Source organism: Chrysemys picta, chromosome 6 (assembly GCF_011386835.1).
Source record: "Chrysemys picta bellii isolate R12L10 chromosome 6, ASM1138683v2, whole genome shotgun sequence".
Taxonomy (NCBI): domain Eukaryota; kingdom Metazoa; phylum Chordata; order Testudines; family Emydidae; genus Chrysemys; species Chrysemys picta.
Window position 1 is genome coordinate 46016181 of NC_088796.1, and position 23184 is coordinate 46039364.

A 23184-nucleotide genomic window follows, 5' to 3' on the forward strand; every position below is an offset into this window, starting at 1 on the left:
CTCCCTTCCCTGCCTCCCGATCACTGCAAACCAGCTGATTGCCGTGGGCGGCAGAGAAGGGGGAGGTTGAGCGCCATGTCCTCGCTCCTCCCCTCTCTCTCCTGTCCCCTGAATGCCGCAAGCCAGCTGATTGCCGTGGGCAGGAGGAAGTAGGGAGGAGCGAGGACGCGGTGCGCCTCCGCCTCTCCCCGCTGCCTCCTGCCCGTGGCAATCAGCTGGCTTGTGGCGTTCAAGGGGCAGGGGAAGGAGGGGGAGCCTGCACTCAGTGTCCTCGCTCCTCTCCCCTCCCTCCTGAACGCTGCAAGCCAACTGACTGCCGTGGGCAGGAGAGGAGCGAGGACGCGGCATGTGGAGTAAAGGGGAAGAGGGGGGGAGAAGAGGCGGGTTAAGGGTGAGGGCTTGGGGGAAAGGGTGGCGTGGGCGGGCTGAGGATTGAGCCCCCCACCCCTGTTGCTTGCAGAATAGGGGAAGCTGCCGTCATGCAACATGCTCCTCCTACCCTACAGCACCTTCAGCCTCCTTGCCTGCTTCATTGTCTCCAGTGCCAGTACTTGGAGAGCTGTGCCTGTGTGGGGTAAGGCGGGGGCACCTCCCAACTATAGTATTGTACTGTATGGCAAAAAAAATTTTCCTTGGAACCTAATCCCCCACCCCATTTACATTCTTTTTTGGGGGAAATTGGATTTGCTTAACATCATTTCACTTAAAGTCGCATTTTTCAGGAACATAACTACAATGTTAAGTGAGGAGTTACTGTATTTATAAACTCTTCAGATTTGTTTGTACTCTGTCTTCTAATAAGTTTTGACATTATACATACTCTGGGGTCAATAGGATAACCAACTTTTCTTATGCTACTATCTTCTTACAGATTTAAAGCAAACTGGTGCATTATGAATTGGAATAATAGTCATTTTGCCACAAAAAAACAAAACAAAACAAATTTTTTGTTAGTACTTTGAAAAATTAAGGACATGTGACTAAGTTGGAGTATTTACTGGCATTTGTTAAGAGGCGTTGTTATGAAATAAGAAATCTGACTAACCAAGACCGTAACCATGTAGGAATTCAGTCTTGCAACATAGGTCAGGACTTAGACTTATACACAGGACTCCTTTCAAATGTTTTCTATTACCACATAGAAACTTGTCAAACAAGCAAAATCTCTTACATGAAATGCTTCACTTGTCTCATTCCCTCCTTGAATCTATTTTCATATCTATGCAAGGGAGATTTATTAATATACTGTATTTCATCAGTGCTGTGAAAATGTATCAGCATTTGAAATCTTTGCTCTTCTATTACCTTGGGTAATACTGATTTCCAAAATTACTAAGTAAGATACAAGGACAACTGTTTTAGATAAATATAATTACATTATTTTACATTTAATTCTTATTTTAATCATACTCAATCTCACTGTAATTAAAAACATATATTTTGTTTCCTAAAAATAATTAACTGTAACTTAACCTAGCCAACATATTGAAGTGTACATGAATAAAAAGAGTTCAAAATCTCATCTTTCTTTATCCTGAAAAAATGGTATTTCAATGTAGATTCAGGTTGATACTTACAATTTGCTGCTTTTTCTATATTCCTATTAGCATCATTGATTCCTTTTTGTATCTCATCTAGCCAGAGAACTGCGGACTCATCATGACATTCCTGGGAGAGAGGAATGGAGAAATACTTATACATAAAATACAGTAAGTCAAACTCAGTCTGAAAACACACATTATTAAAGCTTCAGTGGACAGAAAGCCCTTCTGAAAGCCTGATGACACTAAACCTAATTTGACTACATGAACCTAGCAATGAACAAATAAAAATCGCAGAAAAAAAGCTAACATTTAGATAACATACTTTTCTTCAGCACAGTAAGTGTATGTTCACCAAAATGCAAAATTCCATTTAACATGTGAAAGCTTGGATAGTAGGTTTATTCTACTGAAGACAGATGTAGATTTCTGAACAGAGTTAATTTAGCGACAGTTCAATTTCCATAATTCACAAGTAAACAAAGGAAAAGGAGCATTCAGATAGCAATATGATTCCTCAAGGAATAGCATAAATCCAATAGAAGGTTACAAACAGTTAACTTTTCTTTCAAAGCTCTTCACTGGAAATCATGCATATGTACAGACAAGTAAAAAGACATCAAAAGTATCAGTATGAACTTTCACACAGAAAGATAGCTCAGATTTAGTAATGCAATGATTGCTTTAATTCCTTGATTTTTTAAATCATGAAGTACATACCAAGGCAGGTGTTATTTTTATTGGATAACTACCGATTATTGAATTTTACCTCATACGTAATACAAGCCAAATTTTCAAAAACAGCTTCTTGTGTGTGCCCCCAATTTGCAGTCCAAAATAAGGCATTTGGAGGTTTAAGTGCCTAAATATACAGACAAACTGAAGTAAATAACTGCAGGCATGATTTAATATGCAGAATTGTGAGCACAAAAGAAGAGACCCTAGCAAGGTCAGACTGAAGTTAAGCTCAATTAAGGTGTTTCTAGTGCATTCATCACTGAAATAACTGTGCACCAGAAATTTGGGATTTTGTTTTCCACCCCCAATCTCAAAGAATGGCACAATTTCTAGCATGCAAATCTTAAATTAATGCCTGGAATATCAGAAAAGAAGTAAAGCCAGAGGACACTGCTGCCAAAAACCAACTTAAAAATGCTAGATGCTATCGGAGGGAAGACTGATTTAGGAGGTACTAAAATGGTCTCATTCAGTGTTCAGGAATCAAAGTCCACACCCATTAACAACTAGCTGGAAAGCAATGTTACAGTGTCAGCAGTTGGCTGGGAGAACAGTCAACCTCTCAACTGTAGAAGTAAATTGCTTCCATTGCTTAATGAAGATATAAATGGTAACTGCAAATAAGAAATTGAAAAAATTTCATGTAACACAGGGAGACTTTCTATAGAGAAAGACAAAAGTACAGGCGTTACATTAGATTATGAAACCCATAAATGTCACTTTAGCAAAGATACAAAATTGTATAAATACATGCCTACAAAAAATGAAAGTTAGGAAGATGTCACATAGGAGTGGAATGCTAAGTTAGCCTAGTCACGTGTGGTCAACCAGCTTGATGGTGGATCTCAGTGTTTTAACTTATTTTATTTCAGGCCAAAACCCAAATGAATCTGTACTTTGCAGATGTAATGGTAATGAGAGGAGAGAGGATGTGTAAAAGCTCTTTCATTAGAAAAGTGGAACAGATATTTGTGTGGTAAGTGTGACAAGAATGTATTTATCCATGCACAACACATGTATGTTTTTGATCAGCATTTACACATGAATTTTCTTATAGTAAACTGCATTTGATCCCGATTAGAACAGTGGGGAAGAGTACAAATTGATGTAGAAAAAGCATTTGTGAACACAATTTGCATTTCAGGTCACTTTTCCCCACACTTTTGAGCCTTAAATACCAGGAACAAAAAGTCAACTCCTATTTTTAAGTTAGTGTAATTTTTCTCTCTCCCTCTCCTCCCCAAGTTTGCTATGAGGATTTACAGAGGAAACAACTGTAAGCTTCCAGAATGCATTACTGTTTGCTTATTTTCTTATAAAACTACAATACGACAGGCTCACATTAGTCTCAGAATATTTTAATTCTGGCATCCGGTTCAAAGATCTTCCATCTAAACAATAAACTTTTAATTAAAACTCAAAATACATTTCACTTCCTACCAAACTGTCAAGTTAGGCACAAGCTATGCATGAGGACAAAGATTTCAGAACAGAAATGCCTTACAAGTATGATCAGAATCAACTATACCTCAGACTCATCGTGAGGTGTATGTTGCAGCTATTGCAAATCAAAATTACATTGTTCAGAGTATTAAAAGGGTGAGTCACTAAACTTCAGCTGGAACCTTGGGATTGGGGAGTGAGGCATGAAATATTTTAACTCCCCAGGATCTCAGATTTTTTCCAGAATTATTATAGTACTGGTAAGCATACGGCTCTTGGGCCAGGTAATAATTTGTTATTCTAATCTTACCAGTAAGTTGGAAGCCAGTGGTGTTGTCCAGCATTTTGAAGTTGCCTGCTGGAAGCTAGTCACTCATCATGTGATACGTAGGAAGCTTTAAAAAATAATTTGTGTAACATTTCCTAAAGATGTAGACTGGTCAGGGATAGGAACTGTTTAAACAAAGCAGACGGGACAGGACAGACAGCCTACAGACCACTGTCAATTGATAACTGATAGGCAGGTGACACGCTAGAGCAGAGCCCAGCTAGTCTGTGTGAAACATGCTTGTATCATTGTTACCTCATCCTCCCTTCCCCAGCCCCGCCAACACCATGCATTCGTTTCCTCTTGGAATTAATCAAGTTTGTAAGCCTTTAGGGCATGGACTTTCTTTTTACTACATATTTGTACATATTAGCACAACGGGGCTCTGATCTTTGATTGGGGACTCGAGATGTCAAACACTTTCTGTGAATATTCTAAGCAGAAAATATTTTCTTCTGAATTTTTTATGTACAAATTCCAACAAAGTACAGAAAGACTAAAAAATTCTTCATGTTCATGGTAAATTAGGAGTTAAATTACAGAAGTTAAAGCAATGTAATCTCTTCCATATCAGCCAGAGGTTGAAACTGAGTCATGTGTATTTACACATTCAGATGTCACACCCTATTGCTGTACTAGAGAAAGAACAAACTAGTTAGTTTCTATAAATCCTGTACACACAGAATGCTTCTGAATGGCAGACCTAAAACTCCAAGGTCTTTTACGCAAAAATGTGGATTTAAAAACCTTTTCAACTGAATTAAAGAGGCATTATTTTTCCAACTGGATTTAACTTGGAACAATGAAAACATTGGTCTTAATTATAACTGGATTGCTGTCTCTGTCCTCAAGTCTACAGCAAAGAGGTAAGCCCTCTGGTTCTAGATGTATTTTATATTATCTGTATATTTCAGCTGGTACCATGAGCCTTGTGCTTATCTTTTAGATGCTTTTATCAGCAGGCTGATACACCGCATACAAAGTCTCAGCTGAGGCAGATTTTGATTGCTCTATTTCAGCTATCTTGAATTTCTCCCCATAGTGGCCCTTGATAGTTTTGCTAATTGACAAAAGGCAATTGTTTTTGTGTTTACTGAAATGTGATTTCCCGCATAACCCACTTCCCCTACAGTACTTGTTCCCACAGTACTGAATTTGTGGGATCACACCTTCAGTGTAGAAAGAAGGCATCATAAATACAGGATTAACACTTCACAGAAGGTACCACTTGGGAAAGTCACCATTCCAAAACATTGGGCCCAGAGTCTCACTGGAGTTTGTGAGAAAAACACAATGATTTCAGTGGGAGCAGAACTAGGCATTTTCTATGAAGATTAATTGTTTTTGTATTTATTTTAAAAATGCTCTGATACGCCAGTCTCTTTAAAGGGCAGTCATGCCCAGAGATGTGACTAAAAATAGCATAGTCTTACTCAAATCTGCTACCTATGCATACTCTGTCATGGTGGCAATGCCTGCATCTAATTGTTATTTCCTGTATTTTTTTAATCCAGAAGAAATTAGTTATGTCACGTTAGGACAAAAAGACTAGGATTCAAAGATTCAAACAGGACTGCTCTACATCTTACAGTTTGTTCAGAATTCTGGAGCTAGGATTCCAATTATATATTATACAAATAGCAAAAACTTTATTATGGCTACAAGATACAAGTGAAAGACGTTATATAGGTGCAAAGTAGGATTATTGTTTTGCACACTTTTTGTTTTGAACACTTTTGGTACTAGCACATCTTTACAAAATTCTATGCTAAGCCTTATCGGGATTGTTGACATTAGGAGAAGAGGCTAAATATGCTCATTAATCTTTGTCTAAATAGTAAGAGAATGTCTACTTTAATGACGATAACCACATGGTGGAACTGAAGCAGATAGATTTGCCAGCTGTAGAATCAGAAATAAAACACAGATGATCAGCCCCATGCTCAGTACTTAAGACAATAGCTGCCCTGCCCCATAACAATGGAGAGTAGTAGCTATATCATTGCTTCTTCAGGCTAACAGGAGGGAATCTGGTTTGCTGTCTGAGCCAAGAGGTAAAGAGCCAGTGTGGCTAGCTTTTTATTTATTTGTTTATTTATTTATTTAAAAGAGGGTGGGGACAAGACTCTTGGTATTTGAATACCATATAAGGAAGATTTTTATATGTAAAGATAAATGGCAAACATTTCTACATATAGTTCTAATTTGAAAAATGGGTATGTAAAAATGGCATCATCTTATTCAACGTATTTACCTTTTACACAGTCATATGTGCTTGCTTAAGTGACAAAAGTTTTAGTGCTTATTATTCCTGTTTGCACTGCTGAGCCAACAGCTGAGGGCATGTGAATCAACAATTATATTCTCTCTTTGTACATCAGCATGGTTTATCAATTTCAAGAAGTTACACCTGTGAAAATCCACTAAAGACAATGATGTTGCACAGATATCATAAGCATAATTCTACCATAAAAAACTGGATTATTCTTAAAACAGAAAGAATACAGCTTGATCAAGTCCAGCTGAGTATTCAGGGCTGAGAGTCCATTTATAAATAAAATTATGAGGGGTTTGCCATACCACATGTGATACAGAAATCAGAGACAACACAGTACACCCCAATGCCATTTTTATAGAATCATTCTTCAGAATAGAGCTGCACTAATTTATCTCAGAAAAAAGGTATACATCATTACTCTGTCCAGAGTACATATCTTATGATTTAGCTATTTTCTTTTTTTTAAATCTTAGATTCTAAACATGGTGATAACAGCTCCGGAAGTCAAGATGTGCCTGATATTAAGACCTTTCGTGGAATGCCACAAGGCACTTATGATTATATTCCCCTTTCTGATATAGAAGGCTGGACAAAGACTGTTCACAACAAAGAACACAAATGCTCTTCAGGGAAGTCAAATGGCTCAATACTGAAAGTTAACAATACCACAATGGAGTACCTTAGTAGTTCTTTGAGCACCAAACTAGTACCTGCAACATATATTCTTGTAGTTTTATTAGGTGTGCCATCAAATGCCATCACCCTGTGGATGCTGTTTTTCAGAATCAGATCTGTTTGTACTGCCATCTTCTATACAAATTTAGCCATTTCAGATTTTCTATTCTGTATCATACTGCCATTCAAGATAGCATACCATCTCAATGGAAACAACTGGATATTTGGAGAAATAATGTGCCGAACTACGACTGCCATTTTCTATGGCAATATGTATTGTTCCATTCTACTCCTCATGTGCATCAGTATCAGTCGTTATGTGGCTATTGTTCATCCGTTCACCTACAGAAGTCTGCCAAAGCAAACCTATGCAACACTAGTATGTGGAATTGTGTGGACAATTGTTTTCCTGTACATGCTGCCATTCTGCATAATGAAGCAAAGCTACTACTTGGAACAATTAAACATCTTTACCTGCCACGATGTACATAATGCCTGTGAAACTTTATCACCATTCCAATTCTACTACTTCATCTCTTTAGCAATCTTTGGATTTGTAATACCACTGACCATTATTATTTTTTGTTACATCTCAATTATCCAAACGCTCAATACTTATGAGTGGAAGTGGTTTTGGTATGTTAAAATAAGTCTCTTGATCCTTATGATTTTTGCCATCTGCTTCACACCAAGCAACATCATACTTATTGTCCATCACGTTAATTACTACTACAACAAAACAGATGGCTTGTATTTTTTCTATCTTATTGCTTTGTCTCTAAGCAGTTTAAACAGTTGCCTTGATCCATTCCTTTACTATCTGATGTCCAAAATCAGAGAGCAATCCAATGTTTATCTCACAATGGTAAAAATATCCAGGGAAGAATGAGTTTAATTAGATGTCCAACATTTATTATTTTGTGACAGATATATACATGTCTGATAATTCAACAAAATAAAAATACTCTACTCAATTAACTATTGTTTTATAAATTCTAATTGGTCTTTTTTAACGAAAAAAGAAAGCAGCAGTTCAAAAGTTTCTTCTTAAGATTTACTTGCTTCCAAATTTTATGTTAAAAAGACTTCTAAAAATACAGTCTTGCAATTTTATCACAAGTTTTGGTGCTGTTCTTGAAGCCACTACTCCTGATTCAGGTGAGAATCTGTTTTCATTTTTAAAAAACTATTACGTTTCTAGCCCTCACTTCTATGGAGAAAGGTCCGAAAATGTGAATCCTAAAAATTCCAACAACAGAGGGCAAATAAGAGTCGAATGGTATTTTTAAGCCAATATCACTATTTTTGAAAACTTTGGGTTGGCTACCCTGAAAATACCTAATACCGCTAACTTATGCTCAGTGTGGATTTCTATTTTGCCCTCTATAGAAACATTTTCACTTTTGAAGTGCAGTAAGAAGAAAAGCCATTTGCAGGCTGCAGCTGTGTGCTAATTGGGCTGCAGATGGGCCACGGGTTGAGAACCACTGCACTGAAGTAATGAAAGTCAGGCCTGCTCTACACTAGTTAGCGCCGTTACATCGAATTAACCCTGCACCCGTCCACACTGCGAAGCTATTTAGTTCGACATAGAGGTCTCTTAAATTCGACTTCTGTACTCCTCCCCAACGAGGGGAGTAGCGCTAAATTCGACATGGCCATGTCGAATTAGGCTAGGTGTGGATGGAAATCGACGCTAATAGCTCCGGGAGCTATCCCACAGTGCACCACTCTGTTGACGCTCTGGACAGCAGTCCGAGCTCGGATGCTCTGACCAGCCACACAGGAAAAGCCCCGGGAAAATTTGAATTCCTTTTCCTGTTGGCCAGTTTGAATCTCATTTCCTGTTTGGACATCGTGGCGAGCTCAGCAGCACTGGCAACGATGCAGAGCTCTCCAGCAGAGATGGCCGTGCAATCTCAGAATAGAAAGAGGGCCCCAGCATGGACTGATCGGGAAGTCTTGGATCTGATCGCTGTGTGGGCGATGAGTCCGTGCTTTCCGAGCTGCGCTCCAAAAGACGGAATGCAAAGATCTACGAGAAGATCTCTAAAGCCATGGCAGAGAGAGGATACAGCCGGGATGCAACGCAGTGCCGCGTGAAAATCAAGGAGCTGAGACAAGGCTACCAGAAGACCAAAGAGGCAAACGGACGCTCCGGATCCCATCCCCAGACATCCCGTTTCTACGAGGCACTGCATTCCATCCTAGGTGCGGCCGCCACCACTACCCCACCACTGACCGTGGACTCTGAGGTTGGGATATTGTCCACGGCCGGTTCCTCGGACATGTTAGCGGACGGGGAAGATGAGGAAGGAGATGAGGAGGACGAGGCAGTCGACAGCGCTTACAACGCTGATTTCCCCGACAGCCAGGATCTCTTCATCACCCTTACAGAGATCCCCTACCAACCGTCCCCAGCCGTTAACCCGGACACAGAATCTGGGGAAGGATCAGCCAATAAGTGTTTTAAACATCTAAACATTTATTTTTAACAGAACAGGAATATTAAGAACAACAACAATGGGTTTCTCATGATTAGTTTGCCCTAGGCGCTTAACGTTTCAGTCCTGGGCAGTGCAACTATTGAAAAAAAAAATCTAACAATGTCCGGTTTAGCATGATTGTTCTGCCCAAGCCGCTCTACTGTTTAGTCCCTGCCAGTGCAGCTACAGTAAAATGCGGTCTATATGTCCGGGGATAGAGCAGAAATCCTCCTGGGACATCTCGAGGAAGCTCTCCTGGAGGTGATTGGAAAGCCTTTGCATTAGGTTCCTGGGGAGAGCGGCCTTATTGGGTCCTCCGTGGTATGAAACGTTTCTGTGCCAGGAGACAATCAAGTACTCCGGGATCATTGCCCTGCAGAGCATGGCGGCATACGGCCCTGGTCTTTGGAGGCTTTCCCGAAGCATTCTTTCTTTATCAGTGTCTGAGATCCTCATCAGGGTGATGTCGCTCATGGTGACCTGCTTTGAATTAGGTAGGGGAATGTTAGTATTGGGACTGCTTGCCTGTTCCTTTACAGAACTGTAACCGCCGGTTTGCAGCCATGCGGTGGAGGCGGGAGAGGGGCAGCATACAGGGATCTTTCCCTGGGACAGCCGCGAGGGGGTGGGACAGGGGCAGAGTTCCTGCTTGCCGGATTGCTGGCAGCAGGGACTGGCATTGCTTTCAATGTGAAAGGAGGCCAGTGCTACTATTAAAGTTTTAAGCAGCCACAAGTCTACGGCTTACCATGTCTGCCTGCTACACAAATTCCGGTGTCCTGCCCCGCTTCTCAGATCTACAGTGCAAGACCCCAGGCACTGAATGCGAAGGCCGAGAATTCGAGCTTGTCCTGAGTGCGCATGTGATAGGTGCTGTGCATGGTCTTGTTCACAGAGAAAGACTATGTTCTTTGTTCACAACTACACTTATCTTTCTGAGGAATTTACTCCCTTTTTCCCATTCCCACAGCCACATCTGCGACTGTCTCACAACCTAGCCTGGCATCACACTCCCAGAGGCTAGCGCAGATTAGGCGTAGGAAGAAGAGGACACGGGAGGACATGTTCTCGGAACTTATGGGCTGCTCCTGAGTCCAGGCAGCACAGCAGACCCAGTGGCGGGAGAACTTGTCCCAAATGCACTGATCACACATGGAACGGGAGGAGAGGTGGCGGCAGGAAGACCAGCAGGCGACTCAAACGCTGCTTGGACTAATGAGGGAGGAAACGGACACGCTCTGGCGCCTTGTGGATGTTCTGCAGGAACGGAGGCAGGAGGACAGAGCCCCGCTGCAGTCTATCTGTAACCGCCCTCCCCCGCCACCAAGTCCCATACCCCCCTCACCCAAAGTCCAAAGAAGGAGGGGCGGCAGAGTCCGTGCAAACTCTCACTCCACCCCTGCAGACTGCTCTAGTAGTAGAAGGCTCTCATTCCCCAAAATTTGACAAGTCCTTTCCTTCCCGCCTCACACAAGCCCCTGTCCAAGTTTCACCCCCCAGTTTCATGTGTAGTTGCTACTAAAAAATACGTTTCTGTTAATTACTGTTTCCATCAGGTTCTTTTGGAGGAGAGTCTGTCTGAAGGCGGGGAAGGGGGTTGGTAATTGGACAGGACAGTCACCTTTAGCAGGGTACATAGGTGGGGGCAGGTCCAGCAGCAGGGCACATACACAGTGCAGTCACTAGTTACCCTGGTCAGTCTGGGAGGTGGTTTTCATGTTCTGTGGTGGGGGGTGGGTTGCTCTGTGACTTTGTGGCGGGGGAGGGCAGTTACAGATCTTATGCAGCGGTCCTTATCCTGGATCACAGAGCCACGCAGCAGGGGATCTGTAACCATCCTCCCCCCTGCCACAAAGTCACATAGCCCCCACATACACACAGTCCCGATCAGGAGGGGTGACAGGCTCTGTTGAAACAACCAGTCCACCACTGCGGAGCCTGTCATTCCTGGAGTTTAGAAGCGTCATTTGCGTCACTACACTACACCCGCTCCCCACCACAGTCAGCGTCCCAGGTTTAAAACATTCCCGCAAAAACAGTAATAAAGAAAACGGTGTTCATTAACAATGTAGAAGTGATTTTATTTCTAAACGTGTGTTGGAAGGGGGTGAAGGGGGTATGTAACTGGAGAGGATAGTCAATATTAACTGGGTAAAGAAACGGGGGCAGGTTCAGCTTCTCTGAACACAAACTTAAAAGTCACAGGTTACCCTGCTCACTCAGGAACCTAGTTTTCAAAGCCTCCCGGATGCACAGCGCGTCCCGCTGGGCTCTTCTAATTGCCCGGCTGTCTGGCTGGGCATAATCAGAAGCCAGGCTATTTGCCTCAACCTCCCACCCCGCCATAAAGGTCTCCCCCTTGCTCTCACAGAGATTGTGGAGCACACAGCAAGCTGCTATAACAATGGGGATATTGGTTTCGCTGAGATCAGAGCGAGTCAGTAAGCTTCTCCATCTCCCCTTGAGACGGCCAAAAGCACACTCCACCACCATTCTGCACTTGCTCAGACGGTAGTTGAAGAGTTCTTTTTCAGTGTCCAGGGCGCCAGTATAGGGCTTCATGAGCCAGGGCATTAGCGGGTAGGCTGGGTCCCCAGGGATGACTATAGGCATCTCCACATCCCCAACAGTTATTTTGTGGTCCGGGAAGTAAATACCTTCCTGCAGCCGTCTAAACAGACCAGAGTTCCTGAAAACGCGAGCGTCATGAACCTTGCCCGGCCATCCGACGTTGATGTTTGTAAAACGTCCCCTATGGTCCACCAGTGCTTGCAGCACCATTGAAAAGTAGCCCTTTCGGTTGATGTACTGGCTGGCCTGGTGGTCCGGTCCCAGGATAGGGATGCGAGTTCCATCTATAGCCCCACCGCAGTTTGGGAATCCCATCGCGGCGAAGCCATCTATGATCACCTCCACGTTTCCCAGGGTCACTACCTTTGACAGCAGTACATCAACGATTGCCTTGGCTACTTGCATCACAGCAACCCCCACAGTAGATTTGCCCACGCCAAAGTGGTTCACGACTGACCGGTAGCTGTCTGGCGTTGCAAGCTTCCAGAGGGCTATGGCCACTCGCTTCTGGACAGTCAGGGCTGCTCGCATCCGGGTGTCATTGCACTTCAGGGCAGGGGACAGCATGCGAAAGTTTCGCAGCCACTGGGATTCATCCCAGACCTGCAGCACTATGCGGTCCCACCAGTCCGTGCTTGTTTCCCGGGCCCAGAATCGCCGTTCCACAACATCCACATGACCCATTGCCACCGTGATGTCCTCGGCGCTGGGTCCCGTGCTTTCTGACAGGTCTGTGCTACTCTCAGACTTCAGGCCCTCACCGCGGTGCCGTAGCCTCCTCGCCTGATTTATCTGCATCTGCCTCTGGGAAAGGTAGATGGTAAGCTGCGAGGTGTTGACAACGGCCACAACTGCAGCGATGGTCGCAGCGGGCTCCATGCTCACAGTGCTGTGGCGTCCGCGCTGTCACTGACTAGAAAAGTGCGCGAACTGATTTCCCGCCGGCGCTTTCAGGGAGGGAGGGCGGGAGTGATGGATGGATAACGACAGTTACCCAAAAGCACCCTCGACACATTTTTTTACCCAGAAGGCATTGGTGGCTCGACCCAGAATTCCAATGGGCAGCAGGGACTGCGGGAACTGTGGGATAGCTGCCCACAGTGCACTGCTTCCAATGTCGACGCTTTCCCCGTTAGTGTGGACTCACAAAGTCGAATTACTGTCCTTAGTGTGGTTTCAGTTAATTGGCCTCTCAGAGTTGGTAAGACAACTCCCACCTGTTTATGCTCTCTGTATGTGTGTATATATATCTCCTCAATATATGTTCCATTCTATATGCATCCGAAGAAGTGGGCTGTAGTCCACGAAAGCTTATGCTCTAATAAATTTGTTAGTCTCTAAGGTGCCACAAGTACTCCTGTTCTTCCTTTTGTCCTTAGTGTGGACACACACGTTCGACTTCGCAATATCGATTCCAAAAATTCGATTTAAGTAAAATTGAACTACTCTCGTAGTGTAGACATACCCTCAGGTACAGTCCTAACTAATACTTGCAAATCAGACACTTGCTTTTAACCTCCATACCTCATCCTTAAAACTATGACAGTTAAATTGGAGGCAACGTCTGCTTATATGAACAGGAGCTCTTCTGGGGGGCAGGAACGGTGAGTATGCTGGATTTTACTGAACTTTGGTTTTGCCAGTAAAAGGCCAAATAAAATAAAAAGTGGCTGAAGAAACTGAATATAGTCTTCGCTGTTTAAAAAGGAGACAACTTAAAATCATATCTGTCTAAAAATGTTTACCTGCCCCTGTTACAAGTTACAACCCAAATTACTGTAATTTATTAGACTGACTATATTGCGTTCTCAAATACATACTTTAAAAAAAAAAAAAAATTCAATCTTTCCTTTGTAGTAATCAGTTATTTGGGTTGCTTTTTTGAGAGTTTTTCACAGAGCAAAAGGAGAGGAAAAGCACATTTAAAGTAGCAGAGAAAGGACTGCAAAAAGCAAGAAAAGATGCTGCGGCAATCGATCCATTGTGGGGTTGATTTAGCGGGTCCAGTGAAGACCTGCTAAATTGACCGTCGATCGCTCTCCCATCGACTCTGGTAGTCCACCAGAACAAGAAGCATAAGGTAAGTTGATGGGAGTGTTTCTTGCGTAGACACTGCAGTAAGTCGACCTAAACTACGTCGACTCCAGCTATGTTATTCATGTAGCTAGAGTTGTGTAACTTAGGTCGACTTAACCCCCAGTGAAGACCTGCCCATAGAAGGGGGACAGCAGGGCAACTGTAAGTACTTGAAAAAGGCACTGAATGTAGTTTTAAGCTGACTAAGTTTCAAGCTGAATACTCTTTAAAATTTCTTGTCATGAACTATGATGAAGTTTGTTTTTAATCAGAGTACCACCATAATTGATAAGAATTGGGAAAAGTGAAAGGTTTACTTCAAAAGCCAATACAGCTTCCATAAAATGTTAAGCCCTCCCCTCATTGTAGTTACTGCAGATGACCAGAGAGTATTTATATATGCTGCTATAAACTAAGTACCATGCAGCGAAAGCGCCCATAATTTAGCTTAGGAATGTACAACGTGATTGTTAGACATAGAATACTTGAGAATACATTTTAAACACTTTGCCAAAAGCTATAGTTCATCTTGTGTTCAATTACATTCTGAAAGCAGTTATGTTCATCTGTTTACAATTCCTAAAACTCTGATGCTAGCCAAGGCACAGCTTTATATGGAAGCTGACATTTGTATCCTGCTAAGATGGTTTACCCTAAGTAGCATATCAGAAAGATAATCAACAAGCTGTAATATTATGACCAAACAACAACAACAAAAGGATGGTGTCAAAGTTAAAGGGATCATAAAGACCATCAAAAACCCAAGTTTACTTTTAAGCAATGCGAGTATTCAGGAAGGAGTAATTTCCAGGAATTTCTTTTGAAAACTGTCAATGCTTCAAACCTCCCATTAGTGATAAAAGCCCCAGCTTTCCTTCTAGCTGTGAAATACCCATCCATCCCTAATCCCAGAAACAAGAGGCCAGATCTCCTGCTCAGCTCAGATAACTGCTTCAGCACAATTATGGCATAAATACCACATTCTTAAATATCTGAAGTGACCATGACAGGATTAGCTACACTAGGACACATCACATGCACAATGACAAGCATGCACAACTGATTTTATCCTCCCCAGCTCCCATTCACACTAAAAGTTTCAGAGGGAGGTAGAATTACTTGATGCTCAGATAACATTTTAATTGGCACAGGAGAGACACACACAGACACCACAACCACTGCAAATATAGTGTGGTGGTGTTGGGGAACATACATTCAGGTTTGGCAATTAATAAACTGACAAGTATCGATGAGTCAATTGAGATTCTACCTTGCATTTCTGCACTTTGGCATAGTGCAGAACATCTTGATAATGCCTTGCATTTGTTGGGTTCACATCATGCAATTTGACTGTAGGCAACAGCAGTGTTTCTAGAGTTTTCTCAGGATTGCCTTGGTCAATAGCTTCATTAATGTAGCTAATCGCAACAATTCCTAAGAAAGAAAAAAGGGAAATTAACATTTAACAGAAAAAGCCCAGCCACATATCAGGTTTATTCAAAAAAAGGATAGTGTCATAAATGAGTAAGTGTGAACATCAAGTTACGGTAAGTAGCAGCAGCAAATTCTAAAGTCTTTCTTCTCAGATATTGGCAGTTCATGCCAAGCCAGCCAGTGAGACCAGATTTTTCCTCCTCTGACAGCCAATTGTTTAACTGAATCTGATTTAAAAACAAAACAAAAAAAACCCATATCCTTTTCTAAAAAGGAAAAGTTTCCCCATTTTGTTCTACAGTAGGATGATCCATATACATCTCTTCAAACAAACGGATTCAACACCTGAGTGTAAAGGTCTGGGCTTGTTTACGTTGCAGTGCTCAAGTAATCATTCTGAAGTGATTTTCATGTCTGACTATTCCAAATAATTTAACATTAGTTTTTCTAATACACATACATATTCTGACCTCTGAACTTATGGAGATTATAATATCATCAACATCACCACTTTAACATCACGGAACAATTTATCTGGAACGTGCATGTAAGTCAAAATTCTCAAACTTGGCTGCCTAAAGGAAAAATACCTTAATTTTGAAAACTGCTGCACACCCATAGTTCCCACTGAATTCACCGAACTATGGGGTATGCAGCAGTTCTGAGAAAAGTGGTCTGATTTTTTTTTTAAATGTATTTAGGTAGCTATCTTTGACAACTCAGTTTAGAAATTATGACCCTAGTTAACAGAAAGCACTGAAACACACTGTCCTGAGGGCATACAACCCTGCTACACCAAGTCTGTGAGTGAGTATAAAAATTCTTGCGGATTGCTTTGCCATCACCTGTGACAGTGTGCATTCCAGTTGGTGGCTGCCTGGGATCTGCTGAGGTTTTTCCATAGTGTGTATATAAAACTGAACTGGTGAGGTCATAGTTATGTGACCTCACAAGGCCATAACCTCTTAGGAGACTGGCTATTTCTCAGGTGGATGTAAGCTGGGTTTTTTATGACAACCATGGGGGCACTACCAGTGAGGAAAGGGAATTTCTGTGCACTGGGAAGCAGGGCGATTTAGATGCAGCACGTTTCAGAACGCTCTGTTGGTACTATGTACAGTTCCAAGCAGAGCTGCCTCCTGCCAGGGGGCAATAGTAGACCAATGCAATCTGAAAACAGCTACTATTCATTAGGACTAAAGTTGCTAACATGAGGTCCAAGTTTGAGACACTGAGCACCTCAATTTTGATGGACTTAAAGCAGCACTGCATGTGCTTAACAGCCTCCCCCTCCCAAAAAATCAATCTGATTATGTAAAAAGGCAGACTGTTTTAGTTATTGACAACTGCTCTGTTTGCTGAATACTACCCTTCTTTGCTGAAGTGTACACATCACAGCTTGATGTTTTGTCAAAAAGACCATGCTGAAAAAAGCATTTGTCTAGCAGCAAAGGGGTTACGCCAACCAAAACTCAATTCCCTAACAGTTTTAAAGTCCAAAGGTTTGAAACCCACGTAAGAAACATGCACTATTTTTCAACCTGGAAACGTTTTAAGGCATACATTGCTAGATAATAATTTAGGATAAGCACAATGAGCTGCTCTCTATATTACAAACCCCATTTTATTTTTTAAAGGAGAGCAGGAAAAGAATTGCTTTTGACACAGTTATGTACTGACTGCCTCCAGTAAGGATTATGTGAGGGATATTCAACACAGAAAGTGTGTAAAATGCCAACCACTACCACCTTTCCCCCTCCCATCTGAAACTCTTCTTGTACTTAACTTAATCTCATTTTGGGACTTCACTGATTAAGTACCAGAATTATTGGCCCAATATGAATACAGATGAATAGAAGTCTTATTGCCTCCGCTAGAACTATGGCATTTGTGATGTCAGAGAAGTGATGTAGTCAGGGACCCCTTCAGCGAATCAGGAAATACCAAGAGGATTTCAGAGAGGTGAAAAAGGATTTAAAGGAGTAATGCCAGTAACTACTGCATTGAATGCTCCCTTCTCTCGAGTCAACACTTAGCAGGGGCATTCAGTCTTCGCTCAATTTTGTTTAAAATGATAACTGTTTTAGTCCTCCTCTCTAGAATTATCATCCAGATGCTATGCTGGGGAACAGGAATTACTAATTTCAAATCTACTTAGGAAAAAAAGCAAAAATCTTTGTTATAGGACAAAATACAAATCTCTACTGCCTACTACGAAATAGAAACTAAATTATATTTATAGCACCACATTTTATTATGGTGTGTGATACACATCTGTTCTCATTTTTAATTGCAGCTACCACAATTTCATACTGAAAATATTAGGAAAACAATTAGTGGTTTTTGGTTTTGGCTAATTGCAATTTTACCACTAAAAATAAAAAGCATCTCTATGTGGCAAGCCGGCACTCCATAAACCTCCAGCAAGTGCTCCAGGGACCACAGTAACCTCTGCCTCTGACAAAGTCAGAGTTACTTACTGTCATTTTCTTCTTGAATTTGCATATTAACCATGTCAATACAATTCTGGACATCATTCCAGCTTAAATAATCTTGTCCTTGAGATGAAGCCTCTGACTTAATAGACAAGAGTGTGTCAGCATAACTGTAGGAAGATATAAAATATAAATCATCATAAAGAGTCATTAAATGTATTGTCCATCATTTACTGTATGTATTTCATTATTTTTTTCTTACTGGATGAATCTAGTGCACATGAAAGTGAAAAACTTGATTATAAGTGTTTGCAGCCAGGCACCATGTAAACAGGCAGCATGCAAGTTGCCTTACTTGGCTCTACACATACATTTCAGAGACTCAGATTCCAAGGGCAGAGAGGACCACTGTGATCATTGGTCTGACCTGTATATCAGAGGCCACAAAACTTCCCCACAATAATTCCTAGAGCAGAGCTTTTCTAAAAACACCCAATCTTGATGTAAAAACGGTCAGTGATGGAAAATCCATCGCAACCCTTGGTAAATTGTTCCAATGGTTAATTACCCTTCCTGTCAAAATTTTATGCCTTATTTGCAGTTTGAATTTGCTTAGCTTCAACTTCCAACCACTGGATTGTGGTATACGCCCATTATTAAATATTTGTTCCCTATGTAGATACTTTTAATCAAGTCACCCCATAATCTTCTCTTTGTTTAACTAAAGAGACTGAGCTCTTTAAGTCTATCACTACAAAGCATGTTCTCTAATCCTTTAATCATTGTCCAGTCTCTTCTCTGACCCCTCTCCAGGTTCTCTCTGAACCCTCTCCAAACCCTTGAATCATGGGCACCAAAACTAGATACAGTATTCCAGCAGTGGTTGCACCAGTGCCAAATACAGAAGTAAAAATCTCTCAACCCCTACTTGACATTCTCTTGTTTATACAGCCAAAGATTGCATTAGTTCTTTTGGCCACAGCGCCACACTGTGAGCTCATATTGTGATCTGAAATAATCCCATATCATGTCACCCCAAAGCACGTTCCTTACAGTAGCTCCACACTACTAATAGATATAAAAACATTCCAAGGATATGCAGTGTGTCAAGTAAATAATGATTTTAAGAGAAGACCGAAACATCTTCCAAGAAATTACAGAGATGTTCTTTGACATTAAAAGTTTATATTAATTCATGGCAACAGCCACGATTCCTTTTGTTTGCTTGTTTTTTAATTACACTATAGTCAAATATACTAAGGAGGTGTAGTCTTTTAAAAAAAAAAATCGCATCATAAAGTTAAATATCAGATATGTACAATTTAACATTTCATAGTCAATCATCCCAAAGCACTTAGTCCAGTGGTGGGCAACCTGTGGCCCATCAGGGTAATCCACTGGCAGGATTTTTGTTTACAAGCAGTGGCCAGCACGTCCCTGCAGCCCGCGCCACTCCCCACAGCTCCCATTAGCCGGGAACGGCGAACCACGGCCACTAGCAGCTACAGGTGGACGGTCAATGTAAACAAACTGTCTCGCAACCTGCCAGCAGATTACCCTGACGGGCCGCAGGTTTCCCACCAACTTAGTCCATCAGTGAAATTCTTCCACTTGTTGAGTGTTTTAACAGCTTGTAGCAATGCTACGCATCTTAGAACTGTAAGTGAAGCACACCTCATCCAACTAAGACTGCAGGGGGTATATAAGGTAGGTAGAGTGTAATTATCAGAAGTGGAAATTGGCAAGGAGTTCAGGGATAACTCATTAAGTTTTGCCAAGGCTGTTCCGAGCACATCTAATGTTTCTCCAATAACCTGCTCATGTGGGGCCCTTAATTTCTCTTCCCCATTCTGCAGCATCCACTTATGTAATTCTCCTCCCCTGCCCTCAAAACATTAATGTCTTGCTTTTGGCCGCAGGGAGAGAGAGCCCTATTCTCTCCTACCTTTGCCAAGGAGAAAAAAGATCCTGGGGGTTTGGTGGGCTGCGAGGGAGGACATTCAACGCAGACTCCATACCTTTCTCCTTTGGGTCATCCCCAACAGCCAATACAATACCAAGGAGGGGTTGTTAGTGAGAGATGCATGACACTACAGGCAGAAATTTTGAAGGTGTCCCTGAAATAGACAGACCCCTTAGGCAGCTCTGCAACACACCAAGTCCAGGACAAAATTTCTATCTAACCGCTGACAGCAGCCCTGTCCATGAAGGAGAGAGCAGTGCTCTACTCATTGCTAGTAGGATTTATGCGCACTTTTTTTTGTTACTCTGAGGTACCCTTTTCAACTCAGAGCCCCTTGCATGTATAGGTTCTGTAGCCTGGAAGAACCAGACCCCATTCTTGTTAAAAATGCCATGAAATTATAGATTTTTAGGGCCAAAAGGGAGCATTAGGATCCTCTAGTCTGATCTGCAAAACAGAGACCACAGAATTTCATCCAGTAATTTCTATATCATGCCCATAACTTCTTTTTGAGCTATCTTCAACGGTCAGGATTTCTCTTGCAACTCATCTAGCAGCAGCATGTCCAGCTGCAGTGCCCAGGGAATTCCATCAAGCACAACTGTGGTGAAAAAAGTATTACCTAATGCCTCACCAACACTCCTTACTGTAGCACTGTTAGTGTTCATTGGAGGTCTCCTATACAAGTACTGATTCAGCCTGACTGTCCTTTGCATGTGAGATATGACAGGATCAGAACACAAGGTGGTACACAGCTGTGACAAAAATCAAACACCAAACAAAAGCTACTAATCTCGAGTTTGAATTTACAACTTGAATGGAACATGTATCTACACTACCATGTTGTGCCCAGCTATTTAGCAAATAGGGTTTTTACCACATAGGCTTCTACCATTCTTAAGCAAGACAGGTCTGTTAGGATAGCCTTACTTTACATTACACACACAATATTCATTCTCAGGTCTTCTCTCAAAAATTCAGTAAGACACTAGTGACTAGCGGCTTCCAACTAAGTCCAGATATCCATTGCCACAACAGCAACGCCTCTCAGCTCATGATGTTTAGCTTCCAAGAACATCCCACCCCCCGACCTCTGTATCCTCAAACATTCAGTGATGTTTGATGGCTTATGTTTTTGCAGATGGAGCATTACAGCTGAGCAGCCCTAATAATCTCTCCTGTTAATATTGTGCAAATGTTTAGCTTGTAGCCTTTTCAACTTCATCTCACAACTCTGGAAAAATAGCTGATAATCGCCCACTCATCCCTTTGCAGAAGTCTTTGTTGCTCATTTGGACAAGACAAAATGAACTTTTACCGTTGAAAGTTTTCGTCTTCCAGATTATTGAAGCCAACGGATGGATTTCTGAGATGACTCTTTATTGCCAGGATGTCTTTGCTTCCCAAGGCCTGGTTTAGTAACACAACAGCTGACAACATTTCCACAGCAATAGACAGTTCATCATGTGCCAAATATCTCTATAGGAACATAGAATACATCAGTCATAAAGCTAAACAAGTAGGGGTAACCAGTTTTAATTAAAGTCTAGATGCCAAAAGGAGGGAGGCATGGATTTGATTTAAAACAAATATTAAAAATAGGAGGAGAAAATGTCATAGCTATAGAAATGTCAGCTTACTGTACTGTGAGTGGTAGAACTAAATCACTAGGCATTCATTATTTAGCCTCCCTTTCCTCAGCCTTTTCTTTGATTGTCCCACATAATACAGTCCTTCCAGTCAAGCCTAGTCTAATCTTAATCAAAATGTGGACTCCCCCCCAGTCCGGCTGATGACTCTCCATAAAACACAGTCAACCTTAAGATGAGAGATAGTGTATGCAACAGCAAAAAAAGTGAAGGTCAGTCACTTTGTTGCAGTACAAAAGTTAGCACGGGCTAAATCAGTCAAGAAAACAATCTGAATAGGCAAGCACTTGCATTAATATTCCTGGATTTTAATAGAATACACCTCAAGGCAGGAATTAGAAGAATCTGGTATGATAAATGGTCTGATAGTTCTAAGTAACAAAACTGCAACAAATGACAATGCATCAGTGTTCCTGATCCTTTATGGCTTGACTGCACCCTATTGAACAGCAATTCGTAAGTTTTTCACTCTTACCACAGCATTCTGTTGCTGAAGGTTGAACAGTTCAGTCTGATAGACAGCAGCAGCAAATGGGTGAACGACAGGCAACTGGGCCTCTGGTTTCATCAGTGCAACCAATGTTTTATTAGCATCACAGTTACGAATTGCAGTATTGATATGGTCAACTGCTACAAGTTCTGGGGGAAGTAGGAAAAAAATCTTATCAATTTTTTTGTCATCTGCTTTTTTTTTTTTTTTTTTTAAATATTGATGTTGTGTAGGCAAATAGTATCCCAACATTACATCATATGCTACCATTCCTCAAGAAAGCTATAGCTGTATACCTGCAAGAGATGCATTTTTAAACACACTGAAACTACTTCACATTCTTGCAAAAATGATTTCTGTTCAAAAAGCATGTGGAAGTCAACAGCTTAACATAAGTCCATGATCAATGCATTAGACCTGAAAGATGACTTGACTAGTCCAGGGATTGCCATGACCTCTCTATTGAGTTTGACCAACAGGTTGACCCTGGAATGTCAACCTATGTTACTTTCTTTCTCGGTTTTATTTCTTCTACCTCCATTGTATTCCCATTTTCCCCCTTCTAGTAAGAGTCCAACACAGCTAGGAAGGACAAGTCTACACTTGAGGCACCAATGTGACCAACAAGATAAGCTAAGAGCAATGCCTTAATAGCCTGGTAAAAAGTTTGCCAAGTTCCACAGTGGCTCACTTGTTGTGACTGGAATTTTCCATCAGCTAAACTGAGTAAAACAAACAGAAGCTGCATCTTATCCTTTGCTATTCTCTCCCCTTTTATGTGCACTTGTCTAATTTTTTTCATAAGGAAACATGACTGAATTTCAATAGCCACTGCAAGCACTGCTAACTAAAATGGTATTAAATTACTTTGGGGAAAGCCAATCTAAAAGACTGTTAAATAAGGAAAACTGTTAGTGACATTTACTGTAGTCCTCCCCCTTCAATATGGGTGAAGTATATCCCTGAGTGAGCTCAGAACTAGCCTCTAAAATAAAAAAAACCTGTGGGTTAACACACACACCGAGGACAACACAACAGATGATGCCCAAGAGTGCTAGATCTCATCTTGTAGGTGAA

At 41.6% G+C, this 23184-nt stretch overlaps 2 protein-coding genes across 4 annotated transcripts in view; one reads left to right on the plus strand and one right to left on the minus strand.

Moving 5' to 3' along the window:
• Window positions 1-23184, minus strand: part of IQGAP2 (IQ motif containing GTPase activating protein 2) — a 253895-nt gene that overhangs the window by 65285 nt on the left and 165426 nt on the right. For both annotated transcript variants that reach the window (XM_008167529.4, XM_065550077.1), the window contains 5 exons: window positions 22093-22256; window positions 21287-21447; window positions 18051-18175; window positions 15407-15570; window positions 1578-1668 (listed from right to left, as the gene is read on the minus strand). In XM_008167529.4, the coding sequence (XP_008165751.2) occupies window positions 1578-1668; window positions 15407-15570; window positions 18051-18175; window positions 21287-21447; window positions 22093-22256 (705 nt within the window). The remainder of the gene's footprint in view (window positions 1-1577; window positions 1669-15406; window positions 15571-18050; window positions 18176-21286; window positions 21448-22092; window positions 22257-23184) is intronic.
• Window positions 4683-11029, plus strand: F2RL2 (coagulation factor II thrombin receptor like 2). Of its 2 annotated transcripts, none has more exons than XM_024104555.3 (2): window positions 4683-4916; window positions 6802-11029. In XM_024104555.3, exons 1-2 carry the CDS (start codon window positions 4853-4855, stop codon window positions 7890-7892), a joined length of 1155 nt encoding a protein of 384 aa, XP_023960323.1. In that variant the 5' UTR covers window positions 4683-4852; the 3' UTR covers window positions 7893-11029. The 2 variants fall into 2 exon arrangements, with proteins under 2 accessions (XP_023960323.1, XP_042711895.1); XM_042855961.2 differs by lacking the exon at window positions 4683-4916 and adding an exon at window positions 6012-6104 and having other exon boundaries at window positions 6802-7986.